The sequence below is a fragment of the Nyctibius grandis genome, chromosome 8 (assembly GCF_013368605.1).
Source record: "Nyctibius grandis isolate bNycGra1 chromosome 8, bNycGra1.pri, whole genome shotgun sequence".
NCBI classification, from domain to species: Eukaryota; Metazoa; Chordata; class Aves; order Nyctibiiformes; family Nyctibiidae; genus Nyctibius; species Nyctibius grandis.
In genome coordinates this window covers 17,110,220-17,137,469 of record NC_090665.1, presented here as the reverse complement: position 1 = coordinate 17,137,469, position 27,250 = coordinate 17,110,220, and the positions used below count along the sequence as shown (strand labels likewise).

At 37.1% G+C, this 27,250-nt stretch overlaps 1 protein-coding gene across 1 annotated transcript; it reads left to right on the top strand.

Annotated features, from left to right (window-relative positions):
- Positions 1-99: 99 nt before the first annotated feature.
- Positions 100-21,666, top strand: GRK7 (G protein-coupled receptor kinase 7). The gene is made up of 4 exons (XM_068405906.1): positions 100-2,830; positions 3,602-4,039; positions 16,146-16,417; positions 20,650-21,666. The coding sequence occupies exons 1-4, from the start codon at positions 2,228-2,230 to the stop codon at positions 20,990-20,992; spliced, it is 1,656 nt and encodes a 551-aa protein (XP_068262007.1). The 5' UTR covers positions 100-2,227; the 3' UTR covers positions 20,993-21,666.
- The last annotated feature ends 5,584 nt before the right edge of the window (positions 21,667-27,250 follow it).

Here is a 27,250-nt window from a genome sequence, read left to right as displayed (position 1 = left end):
ATAATTCAGCAAATCTCTCTAGAGTCTTCTCTCAAAAGTGACTGGAGTAATGAATATGTGTCCAAAGATCATATTGTTTCACTTTGCTTTTTATGAAGTTATGTTCTTTTAGAGAAAGCTTATGTTCCATAGAAATCAGGAAAGATTCTAATTAACAGAGCAGAATCATTTTTGGAGCTGTGAATGTGTCTTTCTTATGCAGATGTCATAGACATTAGGTATTTTCTTTATTTGCTTAGGCATGAATAAATCAGTAGGTGGTATAAGCTTGAGTTCACCCTTAGGTCCCCAACTACCAGCCATTCGTACTGCTACTCTAATGTGCACCACTTGAGCTGTGGTAGCATTCTTGCTCAATGTAGAAAAGACCCTGCTGAATTTTAGAACCTGAAATTAAAGCTTTTGTTACCTCCTTTTTTGCCTTTCTGTGCCCAGGCACAGAATAGGAATGTGTTGCTGTGGGCATAATTTTCAGGAAAGCCACCAGCAGAATTCTGCATTTCTTCCTTTGACTTTTTTCAGTTTTGCTTACTCTGCTGGCTGTATTATTTAGCCCTTTATGTAACCTTCTCCTGCCCCATGCTTGCATTCACCTGGCAGAATTAGTGATTGCTGTACAATAAGACTTTCAAGTACTCTGCTTTAGAGTACAGCACGTTCTCGTGACAGATAGCAGTTTGCGATGGATGGCCATCTCAGTCATAGCTAGAAAAATACTCACACCTCTAATGTAATTTTGTAGAGTATAAGCGTGAGTTATATGTCAAATGGATTCAGTGCAGACAGGATTAAGCATGTAAAAACAAAATAGTAGTAGTATTAGAGTGACAAGAAGCAGCCAAGAAGGGCTTAGCACTTACTGTGGGGAGTCTGGGAGGTGCCTGTTGTTACTCCTAATGTTTAGTGTTTGTGATTCATCTCTTCAACTTGCTCTGAGAGCGAAAAGAGAAAAGGAAACTTGACCTTGACCTCCGGAGTACAGCTTGACCTCATTGCTACTAGAAGAATCATGGAACTGCTTTTCCTGTTCCCATAATACCTTCCTTATATTTAAAGTTTTAGCAGCCAAATCACACGACCCTGCAGCAGAAGGGGGCTTAGCCTAGTAAGCGCCACACATGATTCTTACTCTTTTGGGAAAAACATGGGGCACAGACTTCCTGGTAGGCAGCCAGTGGGTGAAGTCAGGTGGAATTTGCCTTCACTTCATTATCATCAGCTTTGTTCCTTTGTTGACGCCACCTCAGCCATACGCTGTTGCCACCTTCTCATCCTGCCACTGACTGCCATAAAGCTCAGCAGGGAAAATAAACTGAGACCACAATAACATATAGAAGTGTCTTGGCAAGATTTGGCTGGTTGTTTGAAGGGTTTTTCTTTTTCTGTGGATAGGAGATGAAGTCAGAACTATATGTCATTTTGTATATAGGGATCATTATTTTTAGACCAGCAGCAGGTCTTAGCCTCTGCATGTAATCTGCTCAGATAGAGCCACATGAGGCATGGAGGTTTGCGCAAAGCATCTGTGGAGCTCAGAGTCATTGATGTTGAGGATAACTTGAGTTTTGGAAGTGTGGATGCTCAAAGCACTGAATTGTGTGATAATTTAAAGCTCAATGACTCATGTTCGTCTATGTCAACTTCTGTTTCAGGCATGGCAGATTTGTGATAAAAGCTTTTTTATAAAACCAGATCCCAGCTTATGTAATTCTTAGTACATTGGTGTTCTCTGTGTCGAGCGAGGGAGATATGAGGCTGTCCTGTTAACTGTGGCCAGAGTTCCACTGAGTTTGAAGTGTGCATGTATTGCACGGGGATCTCTGCATGTTCTCAGTAGCCAGGGACAGTGCATATAGGGGGAATCTTGGTACATTTAAACGTTATCAGGGCCCATTCTAAAAAACACCAGCTGAACTGCATGTGTTTGGTGCTGCCAGTGAGAAGGTTTGCCTAGGATGTCATCCCTCAGCTATACATAGCAAACTCAAAGCTCCTTACAGAGAAACCTCTTACAAGTCACTTTCCACAAATGGTGCGTATACCTAAAGGTACTTAGTGAAAATCCTTGAGAGGTATTTAATGCAAAAGCAGTTAGTCTCTCTGGTGTTTTTCAGAAGCCCCCCACACACCACAAGCAGGGAAAAGTACAGGGCAGCTACAGCACAGCGCTTGGGCCAGTTACTCATTTTGTCTCAGCCAGGCTCTGCCACCCAAAGAGCTTGCCAAGATGTGTGACATGGGGGGGCTTGACAACCTGATTGCCAACACAGCCTATCTGCAGGCAAGGAAGAGTGGAGATGGAGACACCAAGGAGATGCAAAAGAGACGTAAGAGCCTCTCACTGCCCAGGATTGATCAATGTGCAGAGGTTAGGCAGTCCGTTGTTGCTGATTATGATAGCATCTGTGAGGAGCAGCCCATTGGCAAGAAATTCTTCAGAGACTTCTTGGAGACAGTGCCAGAACATTTGGTAGCTAGGGACTTCCTCGATGAGGTGTCAAACTGGGAGGTGGCAGAGGACAATGTCAAGAGCAGTACCATGGAGGATATGATCACCAATTTTCTTAAGGCAGGCTCCAAAAACTATCTGGCTTTCTTGAGCTCTGACTTGGCCAGCAAATGCCAGGCAGCTACTGCAGAAGACTATGAGAATGTCATGCAGCTGGCCAAAGAGGAAACCATACTCTTCCTTAAAGGCAAGCCCTTCCAGGACTTCCAGACCAGCCCCTTCTACGACAAATTCCTCCAATGGAAAGTTTTTGAGCAGCAGCCAGTAACTGAGAAATACTTCTATGAGTTCCGAGTGCTGGGCAAAGGTGGCTTCGGAGAGGTAAGAGTGGTACTTGTAAGGATGTGGGTCATCCCCTTTCAACACCAACTGGTGGGTTTGCAAAGAGGAACCTGGCAATGGATTAAGAAATTGTCTTAAGGTTTTGCAAAACTTGCTCCTTCAGATTGTCCATTTCCCAGAAATTGGGCTGGGTTTGTTATCCATACTGTGATATAAGCTCCAGATGCCTGTTAGTGAAGAGTTACTCTAAAATTTTTATATTCTGTATCTATGCTAGTAAAAAAGCAGGCTTCTTTACAAAAGCTGCCATGACTGTCCATATAGTTAATTATTAGTCTTCTCCTTGGCACTGTTATAGCCTGTGCTAGCTCACACACTCCCAGATAATTCCCAAGTGCAGTTTAGGGAATAGCACAGATCAGGATCCGTTCCCAAAACTCAGCATGAATAAGGCTACCTTTTTTTTGAGAGGGAGGAGAGTTCAGCTGTACAGATGCAGGCTGTATATGCCATTTATTCTCATGGTCAGAGAATGGGTCCTTGTTCATTTTATTTGCTAATACATGTCTACTAATGATGTCCTCAGGAACTTTGTGTGAGGTCCACCATATACTGGTCCAGAACAGAAATTACTGTATGCTTGTTTTTTCCTGATTTTCTCTGCTATATACTCTGCCACAGAAGTTAGCATCAGCAGCTACTAAGAGGCATCTGTGATTTCCCAGTTACTGCCTATTACTGCCCTTGATATTCCAGTCTGTATGTGTAAAATTCCTTCATTACCTTTTCTCGTGCATCTTCCTTCTCTAGGTTTGTGCCATCCAGGTGAAAAATACTGGCAAGATGTATGCCTGCAAGAAACTGGATAAGAAAAGGCTGAAAAAGAAAAGCGGAGAGAAGATGGCACTACTGGAGAAAGAGATCCTGGAGAAGGTCAACAGCCCTTTCATAGTCAGACTAGCCTACGCCTATGAGACCAAAAGCCATCTGTGTCTTGTCATGAGCCTCATGAATGGAGGGGATCTGAAGTTTCACATCTACAATGTGGGAGAAAGGGGTTTGGAAATGAGCAGGGTCATCTATTACTCAGCTCAGATCACTTGTGGGATTCTGCATCTCCATTCCATGAAGATTGTGTACCGGGACATGAAACCAGAAAATGTCCTCCTGGATGATAACGGTAATTGCAGACTGTCTGATCTTGGATTGGCAGTGAAAATCAAGGAGGGAAAAAGCATCACTCAGAGGGTGAGTACAAATTCATTGAACATGGGTGGCGGGAGGGAAAGCTGTTCTATTTCTAATGCATTATGAGCCCAAGACTTAATGCCCTGGGATTTGTTCTTTGCTAAAGACCTTACATGATCGTTTCACTCTGAGACAGGTGGTAAGGAGATTTGGTTAATTAACTCTCTAGGTGCTGTAGTAGTAAAATAACTTCTCTTACACAGAAACAGTAGAATCAAATTGACCTGTTGTTTCTCTTAAGATAAACGCTTGAACCAATCATTTTAGAGAGGCCAACACAGATGCCGTGTGCCTTGAGCGTCGTCAGGGATTTAACCAATTAATTGTTTATATAATGAGCTGCATTCAAAGATATGACTCCTGTATTTAGTTTTTGCTCCTAGAAGAATACAGTTTCTTCCAGATTACTCTTTCTTCAAGATCACTCTTAAGTGATGCTACTGATTGTATTGCAAGTGTTCATGGTGCTGCACAATAAAGCATTGCCAGCTTTCCTCCCCCACAAATTAATTCCTGAAAAAGTCAGCAGACTTAATGACAGTTTGCAAAAGATGGATGACCAACTGTTTTTTGCTGTGTGAATAAGACTGTGCAGCACTTCAGCTGTGCTTCTGGTCATCCCAAACTAACCCAGATTTGTAATAATGTCATGAAGTTTACACAAGACAGATGTATTCATGTAGCTAAACTATGAAAAAAGCATATTTCTCTCAAGGTGTCTGGAGCTTAAAGATGTATGTAATGAGTGAATGTGTCCGAAATACACTAAGAATATGAAGAAACGGAAGCAACATTATAAACTGGTCTAATGCTTTATGTTAAACTCCTCAAGTCTTTCAAATTACTCCGTAGAAATTTAGTAGAAGAGAGAGGACCTGCTAGTAACCTTTTGCATCATGCTTGAAGTACACACGTCTCTTGACGTTGTTACTTAATGCAGTAATTTGTAGTTTGAAGGATATATTTTTTTCATGGCAATTAAAAAAAATTGTATTATGAGTGTGTTTTGCTCTTGGTGAAAGAAAATATGGAAACTGATGTATTTTTAGATAGGAAATTTAAAATGAGACTGCATTGTTTTAGGTATGAAAATACAGATTCTGTGAAAGCTAAGGCAGGTTTTTAAATAGAACTTACATGAAATGGGAATGTTGTTTTGTGAAGATGGCATTTTCATCAGTGAACCCAAAGCTATAAACCTTACTGTGTTTTGCAAATTATAGATGCATGCAGTTATTATGATCAGAAAAAAATCATTTTGTCCAAGGGCAGTTTTTGCTACTTGTAAATATGTGGCGTTTGGCAGAAGCAAAAAAAAACCAAAGTGAAAGAGTGTATTTAGAAATGTCTAACTACTTCTGTTGGTATTAGGGTAGAATCTCAAAGCAGTAGTGGACAAGGTGGTTGTTCCTTCTCACTTTCTCTGACAAAGTCATCAAGCTGTTATAATGATTTTTCTTCTGTTGTTGTTCACTGTTTTTAGAAGAGCTATTCACCGTTATATGGGTGCTTTTATTAGAGCAAAACCTGCAATGAATGATATATTACATGATGGTAGTGTGTTATAAGGAATTTCTGTTAAAGGCAGTTTTATTCATACAGGAAATTGAAATAGGAGAAGGGAGAAAAAGATGATTTTTTTTTTTTTCATTTTCAGTATCATAACTATGAGGGAGTTAAATGAATAATAATTGCGAGTATTACTTTACAAAATTCGTTGCATTAAGCTTCGCCATGTACCCATGTAATAAAATAAAAATGGTGCTGTTAAATTAATTTTTGTTTACTAATCACAGTTACATTGTGACAAAATTGGCAGAAAGTTTATATCATAGCATGCTTTTTTAACTACCAAATTGTTACAACTTTAAGAAAATCTCAAGAGAAGATACTTGTATAGGTTTGATTTTTTTCACCCAAAAAGATATATCGCTCCAAGACAGATTTATTAAATTAAATTTAATCAGTTGCACCATTTTGTGGACATAGTTTTTATAAGAACAATTTTATAAGCTAAAGCAGAAAATATATTCCTCCAAGCCAAATCTGTATTGTACTGTATATCTGAGTAAAGTGCCTAACATCATAAAGCTGTTTCTAGGTTTTGGATGATGGTTTGAACTGATGATTTAAGGCTTACAATTTTCAGTCACTAATTACAGGGAAAATACTACTGATGTATAACATAAAACCTTCTCATTTTAATTTATTTATCAATTTGCAAAGAATCCTTCTGTTTTGATGGATGTTTCAATACATGGAACTTCCTTCATATCTCCAGCAGTTCTGACTTTAAAGCCTTGTAACCCTCTTTTATGACCTGGTTCTTCAATATCATACTTAAAATACTGTTCTATTGCACTATCAGAATAATGCCCAACTTTGCTTTAATTATATTCATAAGTCATTCTGCTGCTTCAAAGTAATTAACTAATATCCCTAGTACCATATGAAACCATGGTTTAGCTATTTGGTACAGTTTAATGTTCATTTATTTCATCTGTTAAGATAAATTTTACTTAGCCAGTCTTACATATATTAGAAAGAATTAAAACAGTTTATTTGTTAAATGTAAGGTAGAAATAATTTTAAAAATTGTATCTATTGTGGCCTTTCTGTAAGTTGATACATTATAAAAAAAGTTGTATTTCTTTTTCTTTTTTCTGCTGTCTAATGAAAGCTTGTGAGCTTGAGTTGTTTGATTTTTCATTTTATTTCTAGTTTTTCGTCTTAGAAATATCAGTAGCAACAACTGTTGAATTCCTTGTTTTGCTGAATACTGTTTCAGAGAAAAAATCGTAATATGGTTTTCTGGCTCATATTCTAACAGTTTACTCACACTGAACAAATTTCTATAATGCAGGCTACCCTTGTATTCAGTAAAGCTGCTTTTATTACGAGATTGTATTCATTCTGAGTGCGGAGATCCTGTTTTAGTCTCATACTCTTAAATGAAGAAGCAGAATGGTGTGTTTTTTCAAATAGAGAACTTTCCTCCAAATTGTTTTCTGCAGGTGTGAACTGAATAGATGAAAGATATCTGAAAAGATAAAGTAAAATAATTAAAGATTTTTCAACAACTGTCTAAAAATCTCTCTCAGCGATGTATGTTTTTCTTCCTGAGTGCTAATCTTTTCATGACCTCTCTAGTTCTTCAGGTGTTAAGTGGATCTTCCTTGTAAATAAGCAAAACAAAATACAAAACTCTTCCGTGCCTTTTATATATTAGGATAAGCCAAGTAAATAAATGTGGAGTAGACATCTGATCTTAGGCACCTGCTTAAAAAATGTTCATTTCCTTGTGTTTGACTGTAACTATGCTGGTATGAAAACATCTCTTAATACATCCTAGGCAGTGAAACAAAGCAGCAGTTTTCTGCCTTTTTTCCCCTGTGTCTTTTTTTTTTGCTATACATTATGAAGTAGAAGCATCATGTGATGGCTTGCATTGTTCCTTATACAGGGTTGAATAGTATATAATATATGGATTTATCTGTGTGTTTATTTCATTAGAGATTGCAAAAAATACAGTATTTTGATGCATTCTGAAAGTTTCGTACACTTCTTATGAATGTACAAGCCATTAAAGATAAATTTGTTCTGCTTTCAAAGCATCAAAAGAATTCCTAGCCTCTCATGTATAAATAAATGCATCTCACCCATACGTTGGCTGGAGGGTCCATAAATCCTTTTGTAAATCTTGTTAGGTGATTAGGTTATCACATGGCACAAGTGACAGGTTAGTTAATGAGTTCCTGTTCTAGACATTTTCCAGGTTTTCGGTGAAGGTTTCTATGAAACTATAATGTTTATGTACTGCTTACCAGGCAAAGATTATTTTCTTTGTGGGTGGAAAGGTTTTTTGAATTTTAGATAGGTGACTTTAATGTAGTGGTCTTATAAAGTCATGTGTGTTTATGCTGCATAAAAAGGATTGCACAGCTGGTAATTTAATACTTATGTAGTTGAAGAAGTAGCCTTGATAGCCTTTCAGTATTGTCTTTACATATACTCCTTTTGAGAAATATCTGTGTGCTCCATACCAATTGTCTGTAACTATTTTATAAATAAAAATACCCTACTTCCAGAAACAGTGCTTCTTACTAAGGTCTAGAAAGAGTTGGATACCCAGCCTTAGTTTTCTCCCTTTCTTTTCTGTTGGTAAAACAGCAAGTAGAAACATCTGGCTTTCCATATGAACAGTATTTTGAATATATATAGGCAGTTGGAAGTAATTGGTACAGTAACAATTACAGATTTTAGAAAACTTTAATTTCACTAAGGTGCTCTGGCTTTAGAATGAAGAAAGAGTGGAAAAAATACACAATAAAATACACAAATTTGAACAATAACAGTCTTGGAAATAAAAGAGGTAGAAGGCAATTGAAAGCTACTTACAATGTATTTTTTTCTTCATGAAAGAATCATGGATTATATTGGATCTTCTCGTGATATATACACGTACCTGTGCAATTTAGCTAGAAATGTGTATATGCACGCTTACTTGGGCACAGTTCTTACTGACATCACTGGAAACAGAAATAAACTCTTTGCCAGTGATAATGTAATTATGCAGGACTTTAGGAAATATCATTATGACTTTTTGTACAAATGTGCCTGTAGCATCTGTTCTGATGTGTTGATCAGACCGTGCATAAACTAGATTGTATCTTAAAATCGCACCTTTTTAAATGTTGGTATACTCTTTGTCTGATATAATTGAAATAGTCAACAAGGAGAAACTGAGAGCCTGCAAAGATGGCTTTTGCATAGGCAAAATGTTTTGTCCAGTTATGTACTCCCTTGATTGATTCTGGAACTAGTGATTCTGGAACTAGTTCTTTTTGCATATGACAGAAATGAGGAGCCTCCATCCCAAGTTTCACCACTTGAACAGCTTGACCTGGCATCCTTTCTCTTGAAGTCTCTGCAACTTTTTCTCATACAACTCAAATTTCACTTGTTGTATGTGAGTCAAATGCTCCTGCCCTTATCCAAAAGAGTAATGCTACTTAATTTCCTGAGAATGGTTGTGAGAAAAGTGAGCACATTCTTCTGTTTAGTACCCTCATGTTCTCCACATATCCAAATACGGGGGACTTAATTCCATTTTTCCAGAAGTCAATGCGTACTTGCTGTTTATTTTAGGAAGAACTTTCTGCTCTTACTGGATATGGCTTTTGTGCAAAGCAACTGTTGCATGTAAATTTTGAAGTACTTTTGTGCAGATGCATGTCAGCTAGAGAGCTTAAATATTGAGATAACAACTGTGAAAAATAAAACAAGACAAACATGTTTTTGTAGGATTTATAAAAGTGCATTCATATTTTCAGAGGTTTCAAGCTTCTTCACAGTTTTCCTATGCTATGTTTTATATATTTGAAGGACATCATAATATTTTTATAGGAAAAACATGTTTTGGTTCAAATCTTACTCAAAATGTCCTTTTGCCCTTCTGTATGTTTGTTTATTATAAGATTCTATTTCTTAGGAAAACAAGGAAATCTATTTAGATGTTCCTGAAACTTGCAGTTTAATTTTGAGGCAGTTGAGAAGCGGGAGGAGGGTTCAGACTTGTGAAATAAAAAATAACTCAGCAAGCTATTCTACAGTTGACCTTTGGTCATTGTCATATGGCATTCTTATTGGATAAGATTCCGTAAAAATTTGTTCTTCCTTTGCACTTTGAAAAATGAGTGTCCTTTGTTTGCTCAGGATTGAAGTGACTTGCTGCTATTTTACAGTTTCAAAACCACCATTCTGCTTGTGCATTAAGTATGACATATAAAATGGATTATGTTTTACTAGCAGAACTTTGTTCTTAAAAATTTTGATAACGACAGTTTTTGTGAACTGAGTCATCATGATAGGTATTTAATTTTTTTTTAATCTCTGAAACATGTACTTTACAGAATGCAGCCTTATCCACTATGAATGCTGTGATCATGAGAGTGAAGGGAGCAAAAATGATTTTGTGGGATCATTCTGCCTCCTACAGTTTTGGAGATGGTAGAAACGATACTGTAGTCATCTAAAATTATGAGAGTGCAATGTGTCCCATAAAATGCATTTCCTACACAGGGCATGCCACACGAGACGCATTTTTCTGTCTAGGAAAAGAAACTGGAGCCGTTTAAAACTCCATCAGGTCTCTTTGCATGGCTTTTAACTGTGTTCTTCATTCAGTTTAATCTGACGGTTATTAAATGCTATAGCATGTTCTATAAAACAGCAAGAGATGAGATTCTTTATTGAGTTCCTAGAGCTGGTAGAAAGCTTAATTAAGCTCTTTGAACATGAAAAATGCTATTTAAGTGCTAAATACTACTGTTTAGTCCCTTTGTCTCTTGAGGCTCGTTATTTATTATAAAAAATAATATACGTTCTGGAATGATCTCTTTGGTAAATCGTCTAGTGGGCCACTTGTTGGTTCAATGTTGTCAAAGATGTTTTTTATTGGGTAAGAAATGCAACATTTGGCTGACAATGTAATTCTTTGAACTGTTGATTTGACAGCTTTGACCAGAACCACTATTGCAGGAACTGTAAGCTACAGGATGGTGAGGAATGTAGTACTTCTCTTCCTGTTGGACCACGTATTCCACATACTGTGATGTGTAGGTTCAGTTAACAAACATATAATGACTTTTTTTATGAAGACAAAACAAAATCTTGAAATTACAGACACAAGCAAGTGAAAACAGTGGGCTTGGTTTTGCTTGTTGTTCAAGTTTAAAATCTGCTAGTGAAAGGTAGCAGGTTCGGAATACGTGGAGGTGGTTCTTAACGCAGTGGGTAGGTAAGCTGAAGGACTCTAGGTCTTACAGAGTCTAGGAATTTATGTAGGTTCCCAGGGAGAGTGGACAATTGATGGAAGACAGCTTTGTTCAGAGAAACCATTTCTGTCTCTGGAAGCCCTAGAACTGCAAACAGTTGAAGTCTAGGAAAATATTAGAGCAGTATCAAAGTACACACCAGGTTCTTACAGTCTTCCCTATGCATCCGTTTTTTGGCCAATTCACAGGCAGTAAACTGGCCGTATGGGCCTTTGGTCTGGTGCAGCCAGTACCTGTCTTCCTGGATTTACATGTAAAAGAACTGTACCTCCAACATTAGTCATAATCCTGAAAGATAAGCTGGATGAAATCTCGTGGATTTCAGTGATAGACAGTAACCATCCAGGCCTCGTTGGCATGTGCACTGCTTAACCCACGGGGGCTGTACCTACCTTGGAGGGCCAGTACCTTTCTCAGGGCCCCTTGCAGTCCTGTTCCCTTGGTCACACTGGCACTGAACACAGAATTTCTCTTTGATGGCCCCTTTTTGAGAAACCCACCTACGCGTTGTTCTATGATACTGTATTTGCATTCATTGTAAAAAGCTTCATAAAATATATACAGAGCTATGCAAATGGAGAATTTTCTCCCTTATTAATATAGTTTATGGAATATTCTATGGTCATTAAATAATAAAACAGTAAACATCTCTGAGTAGTATTATTCCCATATTATAGATGGGAAATGGTCAAGAGAAATTTAAAGGAAAATTAAAGGGAAAATGATGTTACAGGAAGACTAGAGAACCCTGATAATTCTTGGATTCTAATTATGTGGTTATGAGTCTGTACCAAGTGTTGGGCTTCTCCTATATGCTCCATCCCTATAATGTCTGATTGCTTCACTGTCTATGAATGCATATTTCTTCTGATGACACTTCCTCAAGGGGGGAGTGTTAGCAGGTTCTGTCTACAATGGGGATCTGAGGCAAAGATAGGGATTTACACGTGATCACACGGGAAGAAAGAGGGGAGACGCTCTAGAGCCCAAAGTTAAAATTGGTGCCCAGTTACTGGACTGTACTTCCTCAAGCCATTTATCCCCTTGATTTGCATACAGTGGATCTAAATTGAAAAACATACTGTAACTGTGTCTATTTCTCTTCCCAAGTGTGAGCACACAGGCAGCCTGCCCGTACTGTCACAGAAGTGGCTTTCTCTTGCATTTCTGCAACTTCCGTGATTTCAATGGCTGCTGATGTTCCAAGCTTAAAAGAGTAAAAACTGATTGTGGATTTTTTTACTACTCCAGTTTGTGACTTTGAACCCAGAGGCAATTTTGTTTCCTTGTTTTCTAATATAGCAGAAATTTGTTTTGTCCCTTTTGTGCTTTTATCTGTGTGGGTTTTTTTTAAGGCAGACAACTTTCCCTGTTAAAATTATGTCCCTATGTGAAAATGAAAAAAACTTTGGTCTTGAATTTTGTGGAAGCATGTGGGATTCAGTAGCTCCTAAGTGCCTATATGGTCTTTCTTATTATCTTTTCCTGGTACTCTGAACAGCCCTCCTTGTGTTCTGAATCAGTAGCCGATCAATTTATGATGGGACGGCCCATCATAACGTCCTTCCCTGTGCTAAGCATTAACAATATGCCAAAATCTTTGTTCTGTGAGACTTTTCAAGGGCACCTTTTGTCCTAATTAGATTTGATTTTATCTTCTTTTAAAAGGTAGTTGCCTATTCATTTGATCAGCTGGATTCTTGTTACTGTATGAACATGTGGTGAGAAAGTGTGGAGGAACTACAGTTCTGTGTGACTCATTTAAATTATGCTCCCTTCCTCCTCACAGTGGCTTTTGGGAGAAAAATGAACTTTGTAAAGCGAGTGACAGAGGCAAATCAGTTGTTCTCTACATCTAGGGCCCATTAGCTGGTGTGCAGAGAAGAATTTCCTGTGGTCTGTTCCTGCATTCCTGCAGGGTCTATTAAGGCCATTGCTGAAGGAGCGGAGGAACAGCTGGACAAGAGAACAAAGCAGGCGGTGGCACCCCTTGGAGGAAGGAAGGACCGAGCCCCAGGAAACAGCTGATAGAGCTAAACTCAGCTTGTTTTTTTTCCTCTGTTCAACAGTTCTTGTGCCATGGCAAACAAAAGATAGACATTCTGATTTGCTTTACTGTTTGGTTTGAGATGTCAATTGAGTTTGTTTTGCAAAGATCTGTGGGAAAAGGTAGAGAGATCTAAATCCCATTTCTCCTCATTTGCCTGTTTCTATGCTGATGAAAACGCCAGAGTTCCATTTCTTTCTCCCTTGCATCTGCTAGAAGCTGGGAGAACAGTGGTGTTCAAGGGACTTTCCCTTCTCAGGGCAGCAATCTGAATGGGATGTACGAACGTACTTACACTGTGGGCCTTGCTCTGCTCAGAGTTGTGGTGTGCCAGCTACACGTTGACTGTACTGGGAACTGAGCGCACTTAGTGCTTCTCAGGATTACATCTTGTATTATTAAAAGATTATAATTATGTGACCTTTTAAAAATTTATGCAGGATCACATTTCACAAAAGAAACGTTTGTGTACTTTCAGATGAGTCATTCCTACTCTGCCCTGTCAAACCACACTCAAACCTATAATTCCACTTAACAGAACAACTTCATTAATGTGTCCAAGGACAACATTTGGTCATTACATTTTAGAGGATTATTGAAAAATTGTATTTTGGGTTGTTCTCAAGGTAGAGCAATAAAGAGTGAAGTAGGTCTTTCAACCCTTTTCAAAAGCAAGTCAAAATTTAACTGACTGAAATTTAATTACTATTTTGATAATTCGAACAGCATATGCAAGTAAGGCATCCTGCTTATCATCACAAAAGACAGTATTAGATGAGAGCAAGCAAAAAATAGCTAGTGTTGCACTGACTACACTTCAAAAAGTTGTGTGCCTCTGCAATGGCATGATTTCTACTTTCTGTAAGAAATATAACATTCTTTGGCTCCTTTGTGATTTTTTTTCTTAATGGTGTCCCATTAGACACTTCCAGGTCACTGAAGGGGTAATTCCATGTGTTTGTATCTCTAAGATCACTTGAGCAGTCAACACGTATGTTCCAGTGGTTCCTGGTCTTATTGGGAATCCTACAGGAAAGAAGAAAATAATGTGCTTGGTCTTAGTCTCAGTCAAAACCCAGTGCATGTCCTAGTAGTGTAGAGTTGACAACAAAGGAATTCAGCTTTGAGTGTGGGGTTTTTTTTGTAAAATAAGATCTAGTAAGAAAAAGTCGTTTTCAGTGAATACACAAATTCTGAATTTGCTTATAAATTGTATTGAGTGAAAGCCACTACAAAATCATATAAACCTAATGTTTTTTTGTGTGATAGACATACCAGTAACCCATACTTAGAGGTATCCATTTTGAGGCATGGTCAGATAATTCTAACTGAATTAAATATTCAATACCAGCCCATGGAAAATAGACCCCTTCTCAAAAATAATGCATTTATTTTTTTTGTGATATCTTTTAATTCCTTTGCTTTCTGTCCTTTTTTTCCTTTTTACATTTGAGTATAATTTACAGTTTATTTGTTTACTCTTCGACCTGCTGAGAGTAACAACTCATTACTCTGATTCACTTTTGCTTTGGGAATCAGTGGATATATTTTCCACCTAATACACTATTTTTTTGCTGCTCAAATCCCACTACTGCTAGTGAGAGTTGTACAGTTTAAAAACTCCCTTCACTAAGCTTCTGTTTTACCTGCTTAAATAAACCTCTCCTGAGGCATTGAGGCTGCCTTTCAGACTTGAGACACATTTCTGATCGCAGAATTCTGACTTTTTCCTGTCAGATTTATCCAGTTTCCGTATGATGATGCTAAGTTGCAGCAAAGTAACGTCTTATCAGAATGACCATACTGTGCTGTCAGGGTACCTTTTGATGATGATATGACTTATCAGTTCTTCAAGGCATTAGTGCCCCAGCTTCATCTCAGTAAAAATAAGAACGTTTATTGCTTAATTAATCTGTTGAGCTGTGCTTTTTACAAATATAATTTGCCCAAACGAGCTCTAGTTTTAGATGAGAGCCCTTTTCTAACCGTTTTTCTTTGGAGTGAGTCTCTGTCACTGCTTGTGTTCTGGTAGCAGTAACGATGACCATCTTGCATAACCTTTAGTGGGACTTTGCACAAACATAATTTTTCATTTTAAATGGTAATACTACTAATTCATCAGTCCCAGTATTTCAAAAAGATATAAAAGAGGTTCAAGCAAGTTCTGACATAGTTATCACTGTTAATTGAATCTGGTAAATATATAAAATAAGATATAGCATCAGATGTGTCAGGAAATGTTGGGTCAGCTGAGGGAATGCTGTTTCAATTGAAATCTCATCTCATAACAGTGCAACAGAAAGCATATAGTGAGGCTGACCTTCTCTCTTCCCTCCCAGGTGAATCATCTCCCTAGAGAAAGAGGCAGCAGGAGCTATTTTGAACACCGTGCAGTCTGTCCCTCAAGGGAGAACACGCCAGACATGGTCTAGGAAGGAAGCAGGCAGATTCCCCTCTCAAAGAGAGGTCACTCCTCTTAGACAAGGGTCCATGGGTGCTGTATATAGTAGTAGTCTTTATTCAGAGAGCTTTTTTCAGTTAGGAAATATGAACTTGTTCTTTCACCTGAATGTATGTAATTTACTAATTATAATTTTCATAGGTTTACTTTCTTACAATGGTTTTAAGAGTTTGTCTTGGCCCTTGATGGTAGTACTTCCTTCTGGAGACCAACAGGGAGTGTGGCTGAGAACTTCCTCATGCAGCTCAGCTACTGGCTTGATGAGAATTTTCTCATTGGCAGCAGACTCCTGTGTTGAACCATTTATAACCGCTGAACAAGGAGGGAGTGGGTGATTGTGTGATTTTTGTCTTTTTTTAATCTGTTCAAATTGATTGCTAGTTGTGTTTACAGGACAAAGCTAACATCACTAGCTTCAACAGGAAAAAAAAATAATATGGAAGAAGAAAGCAAGCTAAACATTCATTGAAAAAGAAACAGCATTTAGGCAGAAATTGCAGAGGCATTTCCCCTTTGAAGAGCATATTTAAGATGGTTTTGCCATATGCTAAGTTGTTTAAAGACAGGAAATAGTCCACGTGCTAAACCAGAGTTATGCTTCAGAGTGTCTAGACAAAAAATATACCAATTATACAGAGTTTCTAGATACAAAATATATAAATCGTATTACTAATATTTTTTATTATTATAGACTAGTCTGTTCAATTGTATGCATTTCATTATTGACATTGTATAGTAAATCTGTTTGTGTGTTTGCAATAGGCTGGGACAAATGGTTATATGGCTCCGGAAATCCTGAAGGAAGAAGAATACACCTATCCTGTGGACTGGTTTGCTATGGGGTGTAGTATTTATGAGATGATTGCTGGGCGAACACCATTTAAGGACTTCAAAGAAAAGGTCGGTAAAGATGAGGTTAAAAGAAGAACTCTGGAAGATGAGGTGAAATTTGAAGATGCCAACTTTACAGAGGAAGCAAAAGATATTTGCCGACTGTTTTTGGCCAAGAAAACAGAGGATCGTTTAGGAAGCAGGTATGCCTTACTTTGCAAACTCAGTAAAAGCCAAATTAAAGCTGCAAACAATGTTATTATTTTACATATTACACAAAATGAGGTCAAATCTTGACTTTCTACAGAGCACTGAATTTTCCCTTTCACTTCTAGGAAGAGAGAGGTGGAAGGTTTTGAAGGTAATATGGAAATAAGGAATTTTGTTGCAATAGCATGATTGTCCATCCTCGCCCCAGACTATTCATAGGAGTTCCCTTCTTGGTATTTTGTGGGGTTAGACTCTATATGGTTCTGGGAGAAGGGAGCAGATCATTTCTCTTGCATTTTCTTTCGTGAAGGTAAAGGATATTCAGGAAGATACTTGCATCTATGCTACTGCAGACTGAATGCAGAATCTTAGGCTGCATCACTTACTGGAATGATGTGGGCAAAAATCCAAATCTGCAATGTGGATTCTCTTCCCTGCAGATATCTCACTTGCAAGGCTGCGTCATTGGCTTCTACTGAAGAGACCTTAGCCACTCTGCTTTACTCAAGCAGAGTTAGGTCTCCCTAACTCATCCCAGGGAGAAAAGGGAGGAGAATAATATTGGGCACAAGTTCTTATAAAGCAGAACATTTTTTGGGACTTCAAGGTGGTTTTGGGTTGATGAAGACTGATGGATGTGTCCCTGACTTAGCAATTTCAAGTAACTGTTCAATAAGAAGAAAACTGGAAAGCTAAGCATTGTAAGATTTAACTTGTAATATCTCTAATCCCTCTTATATATGTGTGTGTGTATATATATCTATAAAAATCATTTAGTGCATTTCTAATGAAACAGACTGAGGATCTGCATTTGCAATATAGACAAAATAAAAGAAATATAATAAAAATGTAAAAAAATTAATAGGAAAATGATCGTACCTGTCTTCAGAATACACCATTATTTGAATCACCTATGAATGCAAATAAATGTCTCAGGTGCTTTTCCAATCTAAAGGTGAAATAGATGCAGGGACTTAATGAAAATGCACAGATATCTTCTAAATTTATATCTCATAATGTGGAATAGTTTTGGAAAATGTTAGTCACATGTTTGCCTGAAATAATTAAGTTTAATGAAAGGTAATATATCATTACTATACATATTCTTATTATTCCGGTGCTAAATGAAGACAACTACTCTTTGTGCCTGATGAGTTTTCCCAACAACTCTGCAAGGCTGCAGAAAAAAAAATATCAAAAAATATTTTCAACAGCACATAGAGTATGTTTGATACAAAATCTGTATTATTTTTAATACATTTTAAAAGCTTACTTTAAAAATAAATTTATTACAAAAACATTTAGAGCATTCGACATTACAAATCAGCATGCTTTGCAGACATTTAGTCTTATAGCATTTTATGAAGTAAGCAGATTTCAGAGTAGGGGAGAACGAAACTTAGACATTCTGAGTGACTTGGTCAGGTTCATTCAGCAAGTCTGAGGCAAAACCTGCAACAGACTATTCACTTACTGTAACCACATTCCCTTTGCTGAGGGAATAATTTACAATCATTCTGTCTGCTCACTGTTAACATTATTTCTCAGCAATGGGAGAAATGTACACAGAAAGGTAATTGCACAGATTATTTTTAATTTTCTGCTATTTAAGATATTCTTACTCATATGTGCCATACTTAGAGAAGGAAAATGATAGCATGTATACCATGCCTCCTGGGCATGATACAGGATAAAAGCCTGCATGTACCTCTTACACAGGGTGATGCTATTCAGGACAGCTCATCCTTATGTAAGGATTAGCACCATAATTCTACTAAGGCCAAGAAGACCTTGGGTTATCTACATAAGTGCCTGTTACATAAGTTAAAGCTGCTCAAGGACAGCTTTACTTTGTACACCTGACCTTTTAAAATACTCCACTCTTTTATTGAATACTTAATGTCATTGTCTAACTCAGGAAAGATGTAACCATTTTTTTCCACTCAAGCTTTTTGGGATTGACATCTCAAATCCCAAATCTGTAAAGTGATTTTTTTTTTTAATGGAGGAATACAAAATTGACAGAGTTTAGATGAGTCCATTTGCACTTTTTAAGTTATGTAATCGTGCAGTTCACACAGGAAGAGCTCAAGTTCATCTCCAGCTAGTTGGAAGATGCCTCAGTTGGTTCCAGTAGATGGCGTTCCTATAGCTTTATGTTTTTAAACTTTTTGTGGTTTTGGTGGTGTCAGAAAATACATCAGGAGGAGAAGCACTGCAGCAATCCGTTCTGGAGCCTTCACCAGCTTCTAGTGCTTTTTGGTTTTATGTTACAGAAAAGCAAAAAAAAGTTAAATTTTTGTGAGTGCATCTGCCCAGTAGGATTGTCGGCACTACTAGCCGTGTCCCAAGACACTAATTAGTTTGAACAGCAACTCTAATGCACTTCAAGCTAACAGTGAATGTAAATAAATCACATTGGGCTCAAGTACTTGGTTACCACTAGCTAGTTAAGTTAGGAGATGATTTTACAAGACTATGTATATGCAGAGGTCATGATCCCTGTTGGCTTAATCTATGCATTCATAATTGTGTTCCTATGGCTCTTTTGGGTTGAAAACATCATTTTTTCATTGCCCAGGGTGCCCAGATGGCAGCATCTATTGTTCTTCAGGCTGCAATTTGGCATCCTTGTCATGGTGGTGTGCAGTGGTCAGTGGCTGATGGTGACCTGCCCAGAGAACCAGGCAGCAGAGGCACAAAATGACAATTTTCTGACAAAGGAGCTCAAAAGGACAGCTGGTAGTTTCATCTCAGCTGTGCCTGAGTAGCACCAAGGCAGACTAGAAGCATGGCAGGGCAGCATATGAGGAACTGGCAGTAGTGCCAAGCTGGAGGAGCTGTTCTGCATACATTGTGTAAGGTCTTAAAAAAGGAAGATTTTCTATAGTCAAACAAATCTGCTACTTCTATATGGTGCTTCTACATGTTTGCAAAGATAAAAAGACTTGCCAAACGTTTGCATTGCATTTTGTTCGTAGAACATTGTCTACAAATACACGAGGGCTTACACTTTGCTAAGTATATGATTTTGTAAGGAAGTGGGAAAAGAAAAAAGCAACATGTTGGCAACTACCATTTTCTGAGGCCAAAAACCAGACAAATTTGTTTTTCCTGCATTGCCAGTAGGATGCCAGTGCATCCATAAATACAATTTAAAAAAAATGCATAGGTGTAGAAAATACAGTGGTCCTCTCTGCTCTTCCTTTCACTAGAATTCAAAACTCAAACTTTGCATGCCTTGATGCTAGAGGCACGGTTCAAAAGTTGTGGTCCTTGGTCATGCTTTAACAAGCACATATTTGAGGCTCAGATTATTCTTATCATCAGAATATCCTACGAGTCTCTCTGCAGGTCTACAATTAAACAATTCACTTACTTTTACAAAAAAATTTCTCCCTGAGGTCTGCAGTTGTTTTTCGTAAGATGTACTTAAAATACCTATTTACAGTGATTTTAGTCTTTTCTGGATTTTATTATTGGGTTTTAACAATAGTAATAAAGAATTGTGTTTGACAGTGGCACATATACTTTTACTAGTATCATAATTTGTGAATCTCTTGCTTAAAATCTTTGTGTATTTATAAGAGTAGTTCATTTGAATGAACAGACTCAGTAGAACTGGGAGCGTTTATTAGAGCGACATAACTGAGTTTTATGATATAAACACATAGCTGCTTTGAATTAAGATAAAATCAGAAATGTCATTTGTCACCAGTTTCCTGTTCAGACTGTTGTTCCTCAGTCAGTACCTAGATGTATTAACCCTACATACCCCAGTCTAGAATTTAATAGATGTTCTTATCCTAGTTAATATAGAGCCAACCGTTGGACTTTCGTTGTTGGACAGTAAATCTAATACTCCTCCTCCCCATCCTGTTATATCTTCAGTTCTGGTTAAAGTGTATCTTTGGATCTGGGTATCTCGGTGCGCTGCCAGAAGCAGCACTGCAACTCTTGCATGGCACCTTGCCCAGACTAATTTACCCTGAGGTAAAGTAATGAATAATAGGATCAGGATGTTTTCTGCTTCTCAGCTTTGCTTATGTTGTGCAATGCAGCGTTCTTTGGTTATGAAAAAAGGAATTGCATTGCATGATACATCTCTCTATATATATCTATCTCCTTACTTTAAAATGCTCTCATGTATTCAACACAAAGACACACCTGAAAGCATCTGAGAGCAAAACATCATACTGATTAACACACTTTTGCTTTATTGCAGAAATGAAGATGATGACCCAAGAAAACATACTTTCTTCAAAACAATACATTTCCACAGGCTAGAGGCAAACCTTATTGACCCTCCATTTGTGCCAGATCCATCAGTTGTCTATGCCAGAGATCTTGCAGACATTGCTGACTTCTCTGAAGTACGAGGAATTGAGTTTGATGACAAAGATAAGAAGTTCTTCAAAAAGTTTGCGACAGGTGCTGTCCCTAGAGCCTGGCAGGAAGAAATTATTGAAACGGGACTGTTTGAAGAACTGAATGATCCTAGCAGAGTCGATTCTGGAGGATGCGCAAATGGAGGTGAAGCTAAGTCAGGAGTTTGCGTGTTGTTGTAAATATCACATCATTAACAAAAAGAGTAGAAACCACCTCAGAACTTTCCATATTCTGACACTGTTTCAGAAACTCAGTGCATCTGTTTAGGAAGAACCAATTAGTGTAATATGACATTAACAGGCTATATAGGACCACCAGCTGCATAGACTGTATTATTTTCCTTTGCTTTAACAAAGGAGAGAATATTTTTGTTTTATTGGAGATTTATCAAGATGAAGAACCATATTTCTCTCAGAAACTTAGAATGATAGAAATTCTGAAATACAAAAAGCAATAATAGAGTGAAGAGGCAACACCTTTTGAAAATGACTGACTACTGTTTTGAATACAATAATTTGCTGGTTTTCTTTCTATTTTCTTGTTATTTCTACTAACATTTCCTCTTTGCTTTACAGTTTTCAGGAAAGATTTTTTAATTTTCAAGTAATATTATCAGTTAGACAATGGAGCTCATATACCATGTCAAACTTGGAATCTTATTGGTTAGCCAGTCTGTCTGTTGTTTTCTTAATTTCTGTTAGTTTTTTGAATGGTTTGATTGTAATATGTTCAAATTGTCATAAAATGTAAAAGAAGGCTCTACATATCACTAGGAAATAGGACCATCAGGATCAAACCCTTTTCAAAGGTGATTTGCACCAAATAAATTGAATAAAGCATTTATTTATTGTTACTTATTATTATGAAGCATATTCTTTTAAGTGATAATACCATATACAAATAAAATGTATTTATAAGTTCTTTTTGACAATCAATTTTAAACTTTTATCAGGTTTCCTGATAATTTTTTGTATTTCGGTGATAAATTAGGCTACAAATAGACCAAAGCAATTTGTAACTGGCTTTTTACGGGACATTTATTTCAGTGCAATATAAATTTTAATTCAGTAGTTGCAAAATACACTATACTATTAAGTGCTTATGTGTGCAAGGTTATGTGTGCAAGTTGACACCATCTTCAAATGTTCATTAACTCTCATGCAAATTTTGATGTGCTTTATTTTTCAATTTAATGACAACCTAAATTGAATTAATTGGAAACATTTCTGTGAATGCTTGCTACTGCTCAAGTGTATTACTCATGAGATGCATCCTACTGATTTTCTCCGGTAAGAAAATAGGTCGTAGTTGTTTGCAACAACTTTTCAAGCTGATTCTGCATGCTGTTTACTGTCATCTATCTAGCCATAATTTTCATTGACTAAAGTAGAAGTTGAAACTGCTCCATTCCTTGGAGTCCTGGAGGCTGCTAATACCCCGTTTCCTATTTTTCATAGAGCAAATCTCCTACTGGACTCAAAGAGTTCTTTTATGTAGACACTGGGATTGAATTCACATCTGTTTTGAAAGAGGAAAAACCAATAGATATGATGTCTGTTATAGTTGGGTCTGTCATGTGCCACACAGCTTTAGTGTTTATTTATAATCTAATAGCTCATCCCAAACATTGCAGTAATCAAAAACTCTTTAGTTTAAAATACTTTAAGTGATTTAGTCACAGCTATGTAATACATTGGTAATACATTGTGTTGTTCTAAGTAGAAAAACAGTTGTTCCTTTTTTCCTTTTAAATTTGCTTTTCCAGTGCTTTATATACTTAATTTTCAAGTGAAAATCATGAAGAACAGCGGTACTTAGGATTAGTGGATAATTCTGTTCATGAATTATGAGCATATAATTGTCTGCCTTTTGAGGGGAGACTTTCTGTCAAATAGTTTAAAACAATATAAGCTGAATTCTGACTTGGGCTTTTAATTGAGAAGGATGATCCTGAAAGATTCTGAAAAGGAGAGGAGATTTAGAGGAAAGAGAGTAATGTGGTTCTGTCACAGATTTAGGAGAGTATTTCTGCTGCTGACATCCAGTGACTTTATTTCTCATTGCTCCCAGCTGTAGAAAGCTCTCACAGAGTGGTATTAGGCTAGTATATTTAAGAAACTCAGAAAACTTTGTTATATATACATTAAAAACAAAACAAAACAAAACAAAACAAACCCAAAGCACAAAAAGCCACACCCCCCCACCTTATTACAGCTAGGAGAGACCTATTAGTGCTAGTGGCATCAACCTTTTCTCCTGAATTGGTACACCTCAGATCCATAGAAATGCGATTTCACAAATCCTCCGGAGCCATAAAGCAGTACTCTGAAATGCCTGTAGGTTTTCTAGTGAATAATGACTTTTTCAGTTTATACGTGTTCCCATAAGGAAAGAGGTTATGTATAGACAGAACCAGAATTTAGTGTCATGTTAGAATCATATACCCCTTATGATACCAGGTGTTGCAAGTCTGGGTTTTTCAAAACGTATTGCAATGCTGAGATCTGTGAATTCAGGACATCCTGTGCGCATAATATTAGGTTATTAGTTTCAGAAATGTTATAGTGTCAATAAATCCCAGCAGGATGTGTATCAGTGAGATATTGTAATGTTAAGTGTTCCATGAATGATTCAAAGCAGCACATCGGTAGTCTGATAATGCACAATTTCGCACAGTGTATGACAGAGAAAAATGTGTCAGTTTGAAATTATTAATTTTAATTTTCTAAAATTCTCTGTTTCAGAATGTGGACAACTTGTGTTTGCACAATGAAAAGATAGAGCAGAGCAAAGATGATTTCTTTATTTCTGTTGGCATTTTCAGTGCATTTTTAAAAATTAATTTCAACTTCTTTTAAGGAATTTGTGAAATGCTTGGTTCTTTTCTTCTTTCTGCCACTGTAAAGTTCTTGTTAAACTTTGAGGAACAAAGTTATTTTAACATCCTGCGTCACCTTAATAAAACAAAGCCAGCGATCCTACGAGAGTATGCATTTGATGAATTGTCTTACTGCAGCCAATGATGCTACTCATGTGAGTAAACTTAAATGTATATGCAAGTGTGCAAGATCAGGGCCTAAGTCAAAAGTAGTGACCAAGTCATTGGATATTTGTGATGGAAAATGAGGGATGAAGTTGTGGGAGGAAAATAACCTTCTGGTCATTGGATACTAAGTTCTTGTGGCAAAAGAAAATTATGTAATTTGAAACTGCTATTTTTTTCTTCTAGCTGTCTCTCTTTTTCCTCCTTTGCCAGCTTTGTGGTGTCTCACTTGCCTGCAGCTTTTTCAGGCAAATAAGATGCATTCAAGTGTTAATCTAATCTAAAAAACTGAATTGTGAACTCTATTGCATTAAATGCCATCTGTGAAAGGTTACTGGCAGTGCTGTCTTTCCTGCCCTGTTTTACTTAGTACTGCTATTAGAACTACTTTATAGTTTTAACTGAAGAAGGCTGAAACGTGAGATTCATAATGGCTTGAAATCTATTCTTACAAGAACATCGTTTAAAGTACCCTGAAAAACACTGAAGAAAGGCTGCTGGCACTGAGAGGGTATAAAAGGAAAAGCTTTCTGTTGTACCTCAAGTCCAAATTTTCTTTGATACCATCCCTGTTACCATTACCCCACCAGTTTCACTGAACACAAAGAGACAAAATGAGGTTTAGTATTAAGCTAATGAAATCTTTGTTCACAGAGATAATTTATCAGTGGCAGTAAAGCTCTAGCTGTGTACCTTCAGTTGGCTCATTTAGTCAATAAACACCTTGTGTTGCAGCAAGTAGTTCACTTTTCTATTCCAATATGAAATAGATTTAGTAACTGGAACCTGTGTGCAATTTCCAGGCTATTGAGTAGCAGCAGTATCAGGGCAGGCAACTTTACATTAAGAGCCTCTTAGCAAACGTAACACTTGAGATAGTTATTTCTTCAATCATAACCAAATGTCAATACAGAAAGCAAAATGGAACTAAGATGAGATCTCTAGTTAGAGCAGATGCCTGTAATTGTGCAGTGTAGGTATAAAGTGATGCATGGTTTTACATACTTTTAATCTCAGCATTGTTTTTTAGAAATACAATGCTCGTAATAATGTATTTAAAATATTGTTGCATTCACAGTTTTTAATGATATATAGTTAACATTTTTCTTATCTGAATATCCACATCTATGATTGAGATAAGTAAGTATGCTCATGTCATTTACCTTAAAATGTATAAATTGCTTCTTTTACACTATGATAATAATTTGTATCTTTTTATCATTAGATTTTTAATACCAAAAGATTTGAATTCCTTTAATCTATTTATGCAGTAGTGGATTGTAAAAAAAAAAAAAAAAATAATTATGCACGGTGTTTTTTCTCTATAATAGGATTCAAATTAAGAATTAAGATCTTAGCAACTGTGGCTTATAGCACCACAGAAGTACTGATAATCCTGATAGTTCTGGAGTTTTTGCTAAAAGCAAAGCATACATTTTTCTCAAGTGACAAACCCATCAATTTTGAAATTTATGGATAGCAGAAATTACTGGCTTTTCATAGTATGAGACCTATCACTTGTTATGGGTAAAGGTCACCTATGATCATTGAGTATGTTTGAAATACTGCATTACGATAGCCTTAGGGAGCTTCATAGATTCATTAAAGAATGCAGGGACAGAAGCTGAAAACAACTTCAATTAAGAATATTACTTTTTATAATTAGGCATTGTAAGTAACTCTGAATCTAGTATTTCATTTAAAAAATAGACCAAAAGATTAATGTTTCTTAGAAAATCATTGTTTGGTATTTCTCTGGGCTTTCATTTATATAACTGTCTGAAGCTGAGCAGAGCTAGTATAAAATTCTTACCAGTTAGCCCTCGGCATTTGCAGAAGTGTGAATAAATACTTAGTGTTCATAACGGAGTGGAAATCTTTTAGGCATCTCTTGCCTGGAAAAGAGGAGGAGCAAGAACACAGAGGGTGTCACTGTGTCTCTTACAATGCAAGTACCTACGTCCATGGGAAAATATAGCTGGTGACATCTGTAGGTAGAACCATTCACACCATTCTCTTGATTTCATTTCCTTTATATGACATAGTATATTGTCCTTGTATTTATCCCACATCTGTACCCTCTTCTGTCACCTGCAGAAGGCTGGCACGATTCTGAACGAAGCCACTTTAAATTTCAGGGAAACTTAATTCGGTAGCTTGGACAGACAAAAGGTGCCATAAACAAATACCTGTCAACTCCATTTCAGTCAAGCGTTACAGCAAGTGGTGAAAGGCTTCGGGTGGGGGAACATGGGAAAACCATGAGTCTCTTTGAAAGGACTTCTGGATATATTAGTTCTATTCCTTTCCTTCTGACCACTTTTGGGCAGCTGCAGTGGTTAATTCCTCCTTTTCCTGTTGACCAAGCGCAAGCATAATCTGTTTTAGTAGTTATTTTATCCTGTTTGTGCTCTTTATCCATGCTTTTCAATGTCTGAGCTTTGTTAGTAGGCCAGCTTCTTCCACGTGTTTTGTTTTCTGATTAATGTACACCAACATGGTGCTATTGCAATGTTTGGTAGACTGACTTGTGAAGAAAGAAAATTTTCATTTTTCTTCTGCACACAAGCATTACTTGAAGCTAAATGTAACTAATTAATTTTGACACGTGTTTTATCAGAGTTCTTCTTTACCAAACCTACGTGTTGGCCTATATGATTCAGTCAAGGTGTTCTGACAGTTACATTTTACAAAGTGGAAAGATACAGCAAGGCTGAATGGCACACTGTATACGTGTCCTTATGATGGGAGTTCCTCATGATGAATGTTTCTGTGATTCATGTTTTTATAAAGAATGCCAAAGGGATGACTATGGATATATCAGTTGTCATAACTTGTAGTTCAGTTAACAATCGTGGAGTAACTGTTTAAAAAAACAGCTATTGTACAGGAATGTTCAGTTATGTTTGCTTTGCAAGACTTCATGCAAGCATGACATGGGATGTGCTAGACATGTCTCGTGACTTTTGAATTGCTGGGGTAAATGGTCTACTGCAAGTAAGAGCAGATTTGTTGTTAAACAATTCTGTCTGCAAGCATTCCTACAGTAATACATACTATTCTGACTGATCACCTTTTGAACAGCGGTAAAAGCTTTCTTTTAACTACATTGCTAGCCTGCAGTGCTTAGTTACATGTCAGTCTATGGAAATACATTGATGGAACTACAGAGAGAGAGATTGTTCCGATACCCTGGACTTCTCAGGAGGACGTAGAGCAGAGCGTATCACCGTAGCGGTTGCTTCTGAGGGCTTGAGCTTGCTTCTGGCATCATCAGCATGTAAGTCAGAACTGGCTTTAGAAAAAGAAGTCACGTTGCATGATGCATTGAGTCAGTTCAGTCAAACTGTTAGGAACTGCTTCTCTAGATCAAATGACAGTAGAGCTATTTCTT